Source organism: Mastomys coucha, unplaced genomic scaffold (assembly GCF_008632895.1).
Source record: "Mastomys coucha isolate ucsf_1 unplaced genomic scaffold, UCSF_Mcou_1 pScaffold18, whole genome shotgun sequence".
In the NCBI taxonomy this organism is placed as follows: domain Eukaryota; kingdom Metazoa; phylum Chordata; class Mammalia; order Rodentia; family Muridae; genus Mastomys; species Mastomys coucha.
Genome location: NW_022196900.1, coordinates 6215645 through 6222928, shown reverse-complemented (window position 1 = coordinate 6222928; position 7284 = coordinate 6215645). Strand labels below are relative to the sequence as shown.

At 44.8% G+C, this 7284-nt stretch overlaps 1 protein-coding gene across 3 annotated transcripts in view; it reads right to left on the bottom strand.

Annotated features, from left to right (window-relative positions):
• Frmpd1 (FERM and PDZ domain containing 1) overlaps positions 1 to 7284 on the bottom strand; it is a 103435-nt gene that overhangs the window by 32184 nt on the left and 63967 nt on the right. For all 3 annotated transcript variants that reach the window (XM_031377283.1, XM_031377284.1, XM_031377285.1), the window contains exon 5: positions 3161 to 3206. In XM_031377283.1, the coding sequence (XP_031233143.1) occupies positions 3161 to 3206 (46 nt within the window). The remainder of the gene's footprint in view (positions 1 to 3160; positions 3207 to 7284) is intronic.

Here is a 7284-nt window from a genome sequence, read left to right as displayed (position 1 = left end):
TAAATAATTCTAAAAAAAAAAAAAGATTTCCTTTTGGTGAAAGTCATGTAACATATTAATTGTTAGTACAATATTAAAATAATTAATGTAATTGATACAAAAATGCAGACTTGGGGCTGAGGAGATGGCTCAGTGGTTGAGTCCGTTTTGCCACGGGTCGTGGTGTTACACATTTTTAATCCCTCAGCACTCAGAAGGCAGAGGCAGGAGGATTTCTATGAGTTTGAGGCCAGCCTGGTCTACACAGTGAGTTCCAGGACAGCCAGGGCTACATAGTGGGACTTGGTCTCAGAAAAACAACAGTAACAGAGCAGTTTGTGCTACTCTTTCAGAGAACCTGAGCTCAATTCCCGGCACCCACATCAGGTGGCTCAGTTGCCTGTGACTCTAGCTTCCAAGAAGCCAACACCTTCTACCAGCTCCCTGGGCACTGCATTCATGTACACAAACACACACACACACAGACACAAACACACATGTACATGTAATTTAAGAAAAATAACAATTTTTTAAAAATGCGAAACATAAGCCAGAATGTATTTTCCCATAAAATTCTGTGTCCTAGAGAAATAGTCATTAATGTCTAAGCTTTGGATTTTATAATTCCCAATCTGTTTCAATTATATGAGGATTCCAAGAATCTACCATGACTACAGCAATTCCAAGCTTGCTTGGTGAAGCAAGCCATGTCTCACGCTGCAATGTCTATAAAATGCTTTGGGACACTGCTGGAAGAGGCCCAGCCTATGGTCAGGGCACTTCTCAGGGGTCCTGGTCCTGGTAGGCTCCCTGTGGGTCCTCCTGGCTGTGGTGCTCATGTTTCTGCTTGGAAAGCTTGGACTGGACATTTTTTTCCTCCCCTACTTTCCAATTTCTAAGCTATACGGCTACATGCCATTTTCTGCCTGACAGAACCAAGTGCTTTATTTTGTCCACTTCATGGAACTGCTGCGGGGAAACCCCCACCTAATTACGATTATGATGTTTCCCATTGAGATGATAATAAGCTAAATAAAAAGAAAGCTCGCTTGCCACCTGCACTGTTATTTATACTGATTAGCTCTCTCCGTTTTTATATCGGGTTCACATTATTTCATAGACAAACTCTGGCTAAAATAAAAAAGCCTTCATTCAGCCTGCACAGAACATTCAGCCTGTCATATTTATAGCAAACATTTTAATTCTAATTGGGTGACTTTCCCCCCCTACTGTTCTCAAGAAGTAAAAATAAAACACTTGTTGAACAAGGAGAAGAGACTAGTTCTTTGTTTATGGAGTGTTGGGACCACAGAAATATTACATTTTCATGTGACTGAAGGGCCATTGCTTCCACTGCGCTTCTCCCTACGGCTGTGGGCACAGGAAACCAATAGCCAATGATCTGACAGTCAGTCGTCCATATTGTTTGTATCTTATTTCAAACAGGCAAAGGGGATGGGGGAGAGTGGGTGTCAGATGGGGGCTTGGTGGAGGGGTAACCAGGAAGTGGGATATCATTTGAGATGTAAATGAATGGAATGATTAATAAAAAAATTGTTTTTAATTACATCATTTTGTGTGCACTCATGTGTGCATGTGTGTGCGCACGCTTGCTCGAGCACCCAGGAAAATCAGAAGATAACGTGAAGGAGCTGGTTCTTTTTTTCACTATCTAGGTCCCAGGCATCGCACTCAGGCCATCGGGCACACAGCGATACCTACTCTATAACTGCATATGGTATATGTAAGCTTGCCTGTTTCTAACTACTTAAACCATTGAGAGCATACATAACTGCGGGACCATTTCCCAGGAGCCTGAGGCTGAATTCACTATATAGAAGAGGTAGATTTTGATTTTTATTATTCTCTTTAATCATTTTTGTTGATTGTTTTAGTTTATTGAGGCAGGATCTCATAGAGCCCAGGCTGGCCTTCATCTGGCTAAGTAGCTGAGACTAGCCTTGAAATTCTGATCCTTCTGCCCCTGCCTGACAATTTCATGCATCCCCATCTTCCTCGTTCTATTTTTTCCAACTTCTTTTCACCAAATACTTAGTTGATTTCCTTCCTAACTAGTAGAAACAGTTAGGATTATCAATTTTACCCTGATCACAGCTTCAACACATAGTAATTTTGTTGTTCTTATTGTTGTTTCCATGTGGCCCTGGCTATCCAAGAATTCACAATGTAGAACAGGCTGGCCTCAAACTCAGACTCTCCTTCCTCTCCTTTTAAGTACTGGGATTAAATGCCTGTGCCACCACACATAGCTCAGTTTTCATTTAAAATTATATTCAGGAAAAGAAACCTTTATAGCTTTAATTTTTTTTTTTGCTTTTGTGTATTTTTTAATAGGATCTCATATATAGCCTAAGGTAGCCCTGGGCTTGCTCTGCAACCCAGGTTGGCCTCAAACATTTGATCATCCTGAGATCAAATCTCAGCCTCTTGGGAGCAGGGATTTTAAGTGTAAGCCACCACACCCAGACCTATATGCTTTTTTCTTTTCTTTTTAAATTTAAAAGTGGTTTGCTGCACTTTCTTGGTAATCTAGTATGTGGTCAATCAGGTTAGATTACTAAATACATTATTAAAATTCCCTGTTACTCCCACTTCCTTTTTTGATCTATTATTTAATCAAATTCTCAAAATGTGAATTTTTTGTCAACATCTCCTCCTTGGTCAGTTTGCTCTTACAACTTGATCCCAGGAGTTTCCCTGTGTTGAGGTCGTCACACTCACATCCTGCCTGTGGTTGGCCTCGGCTGCTAAGCCTGTCACTCCTGGCACTTCATTTGGTGCTGTGGATGATCCCGTCAGACAGAGAAGGCACCTGCTGTTTTACCCAGTGAAAACTTGAAGAAGAGACTTGTCCAAAGCCATTCTCCCAAGCCTGCCTTGGATCTCCCAGTTTGACATCCCCTCCATTAGCACACTGTGAATCACAGATGGTCTCCTCCCCTGAACTGCAGGTCCCCAAGGCCTGGACCATATCTGTTTCCTCCACGGCACCTATAGCCTCCTGGGCTTCAGGTCACATTGGCTGACTAGCCATCCACTGCCTGGCAGCTGCCACCCTCTGCCCTCTGCACTCTTGTATAAGGGATATCTTCAAGGAGCATCAGAGTCTTCAGATCAGGGAGAATAAAATTAACATACAGAACAAAAAAAAGAGGTTTACCGATGTGCAGCGGACAACTGTGATGGAAAGAGCATCTTCAGTTTCCCTGAAAAACAGAAAAAGATAAAAGAAAAGGTTTCAGTCATTCGTGTGTGTGTGTGTGTGTGTGTGTGTGTCTGTGTATGTGCATCTATTTGTCTGTCTCTGTGTGTGTGTATGTGTCTGTGTGTGCATCTGTGTGTGTGTGTGCCCCTGTGTGTGTGTGTGCCCCTGTGTGTGTGCATCTCTGTGTGTGGGCACCTGTGCATCTGTCTCTGTGTGCATCTGTGTGTGTGTGTGCACTCCATGTGTCTGTCTGTGTGTGTCTCTGTGTGTGGGTGCCCCTGTGTGTGTGCATCTCTGTGTGTGGGCACCTGTGCATCTGTCTCTGTGTGTGCATCTGTGTGTGTGTGCACTCCATGTGTCTGTCTGTGTGTGTTTCTGTGTGTGGGTGCCCCTGTGTGTGTGCATCTCTGTGTGTGGGCACCTGTGCATCTGTCTCTGTGTGTGCATCTGTGTGTCTGTGTGTGTGCACCTAAGTTTCTCTGTATGTGTGTGCACCTATGTGTGGGTGTGGGTGTGTGTGGGTGTGTGGGTGTGGGTGCATGCATGCATGCACGTCTGTGTATGTCTGTGTCTGTGTGTGTGCGCATCTGCTTGTCTCTCTGTGTGTGTATGTGTGTCTGTGTGTGCATCCCCATCCCGTGTGTCTAAGTCTGTATGTGTCTCTGTGTGTGTGTGTGTGCCCCTGTGTGTGTGCATCTCTGTATGTGGGCACCTGTGCATCTGTCTGTGTGTGTGTGTCTGTGTGTGCATCTGTGTGCTTCTGTGTGTGTGCACCTATGTGTGTGTGTGTGTGTGTGTGTGTGCGCGCCTATGTGTGTGTGGGGGGGTGCATGCGTGCACGCACGTCTGTGTGTGTCTGTGAGTAACTGTGTGTGGTGACTGTGATAAACCTTACTCTTGAAAGGCTTCTTTGGCTCAATGCTCCTCCTCCCCAGATGCCCCACTCTTCCATCTGTCCACTCTGCCCTCAAGGCGCTTCCTTTAGTGTCATATGATAGAAAACTCATGCAGCGGATTCTGGCCAGTTTATGTATGTGGTTTGTTTTGTTTTGTTTTTGTACAGTGACAATACAGGTAATCTAGCCTCCTTTTTCAAAATACACAAGCTAAACAATCCTTGGTAGATAGCACCTATCTGATAAAAGCCAACTAGTCTGTAGTTGGGCATACACAGTCACTGCAGTGAGCTCAAGCATATATTCAAGATACTTAAGAGACATGTTTGTCTCAAATTAATGTGGAGGTTTCAAAGGTGATCTGATAGGTAATTGTCACAGTAACTGTCACATCTCCACTTTCTTTTAGAAGGGTCCAAGAAGGAACACGAGTGGACCCCTCTGCCCCACCCCCACCTTGCCATGCCTACAAAAAGAAGCAGTTTGAAGCTTTCATTTGACTTCTTCCAATACAAACATTTAGGTCAATGGAAGGGGTACATCATCCCTTCCAATGGTTAAGCTCAACCTGAAGGTTACCACTGTCTGGGGGTTGCTTCTGCTCCGGGTCATGTGAGCACAAGCCTTTTCAGAGGTGAGTCACAAAGAATCCAAGGTCCCAGTGTTATACAAAGGATCCTGGGCCTCAGATATCTTTGGAGAAATTAGACAGATTTTATTGTTGTCTGTCTGTTTACCCTTTTCAACAAAAATGAATGAAAGATATGCCTTGCTTTCAGACCCAGGACACCAAGCTACAAGAGCAGACCATGCAGAGATTTCCATAAGTACAGGGGCAGGGTCACAGTACACCTCAGTTAGAAGCCTATCCTGGCCACCCTTCTCCAGGAGAATGACACTGGATCTTTCTGTATTGGCTCCCAGGACCCTCCATAATTTGGGATTTACCTCCCAGAATGTTTCTTTTCTTTTCTTTTTTTTTAATTTATTTGTCTATTTTATGTATATGAATACACTGTAGTCGTCTTCAGATACAACAGAAGAGGGCATTGGATCCTATTACAGATGGTTATGAGCCATCATGTCATTGCTGGGAATTGAACTCATGACCTCTGGAAGAGCAGTCAGTGCTCTAAACTGCTGAGCCATCTCTCCAGCCCCCAGAATGTTTCTTAGGGCAAAGAGAAGTGTTCAGTGCATCTCTGCCCCCATCCTACTGTCCAAGTTCATTAATTTACCTGGAGCATCACCCAAGTTCTACCTGGCAGGAAAGGTCCTACCCCAGGGGCACGGAACTCAGATGCACTGTGCTTGCCTAGCATGCATAAAGCCCTGGATTTGATTCCCCAGTATCACATGGTCTGGGTGTGGTCATACACACCTGCCTCATAGTACTGGAGAGGTGGAGACAGGATGACGTAAAGCTCAAGGTCCTATGAGTTTGAGGCCAGCCAGCCTGGATACATGAGACACAGTCTCAAATGAATGAATGAATGAAAAGGGTACAACCGAAATACTTCTTCTTTGCTTTGTCCAATGGCAGCTTCCTCCTAAGCTGGGGGTCCCCTGTGTTTGTAGCGTGGCTTCTCAGCTCCACTTACTACTGAGCTGCTCATCCTCATCTCGGAAGGGTATACACCACACTGATCTGCACAGGCTTGCGAGTGGCTGGGAAGCAGATCGCCTCTGCCTGCCAGGGTTCCTTGCCCAGTCTAGATGCTCAGTGAACAGACGGGGGTGGAGGGGCCAAGTGTTACCTAAACAACCAGTTCTAGACTGTGGCTGAAAGTTATAAATACATTTGTTGATCCCTCGGAGTTTAAGACTGACAGAAGTATTAGTGGCACTTAAAAAAAAAAATCTGTTGGGAACGATCCTCTTTGGGAAAACAGCCCAATAACCTAGAAAGCAAACGTTGAGGTTTCTACACTTATTTTTAAATAAAATCATGTAATCCTTTCCTGCCCGCTTCACTGATTCAATTGCGCCTCTGGCATTCCAATGCCAGAGCAATATCAGGGTTGGCTTTACAGGTTCTCTGGGAGTCTTAACTTGAACTGTCTGTCTCTACAGTAAGACTGCTCCCTGAGGGCGGACATGCAGTTCTGCATCTTTAGTTCCTCCGTCTCTGGCTTGTGGATGTTACCTATTACTGCTGCCTTAGATACACTCACAGAGGAGCGTACCAACCCAAAGTCAGACCAGCCAGCTCACAGAAAGCACATGCTACTCTCACTGAACCCTGCTTCTCATTCCTATGAATATCAAAGTCACAAAGCAGTGCTGAGTGGAAATTTAAAAGCCTAAGGCTGCATTGGATGAGCCCTTCCCTAGCCCGGCACCTTTTAATGGAGGGCGGCCAATTCTCAGGCCTACATGTTCTTATCTTATGGAGTATCCTCTGCACATGTGCCTGGCTCTTTCTTGGGACAGTCCAGGCAGATAGGGAAGCATTTGTGTGCATCGAAAAGACATCACAGAAAGCTGTAGGTGCTATGTCACCAAACCATGTGCATGCCAGTCAGGCTGTCATAGAACACTCAAGAAGATAGTGACAGGATTAAAGACAAACACTGGCGTCTACTTACTTCAAACTTTGTCATATGCTACCAGCAATCCTCCCAGGGCAGGGCCTATGTATCCACTAGTACACTTACTCCCTACAGTGCCTAACATGGAGTTTTAGGCATACTGGAGGTTTGATAAATGTACATTCTATGCCTGCCAAAGTTCTACAGGCAGGCGGAAGATAGCAAACCATACTTGGAAAGGTAGCTTTTATTCACCTGATGTAACTATCTCCAAGGTTTACTACTAACCTTTACTGCAAGCTTCTAGCCTCTGTAAAATCTAATCTAGGCCTAGAATGTTTCCAGCCTCTGAGACTTGCTGCTGAATAAGCTCACCCTTTCTAGTTCTTTCTGAACTCTGGCTGGTTGGTTCAACTCAGCTGTCTGGCTCAAAACTCCTCTCTAAGATGACTGATTCAATCTGGCTTCTTTCAGATTTTGACTGAATCGCTCTGATTGGCCTCATACTAATTTTTTGGTAGTATCTTCTAATCTTCTGGCTCCTTCTCATTCTCTGGCTTGTTCTGTCTTCACCTGTGTCTAGCTGGTTCTCTCTGTACAACTCCTCCTTCTCTCCCTTTGCGTTGCTCCCTCCTATATTACCTCTCCCCCC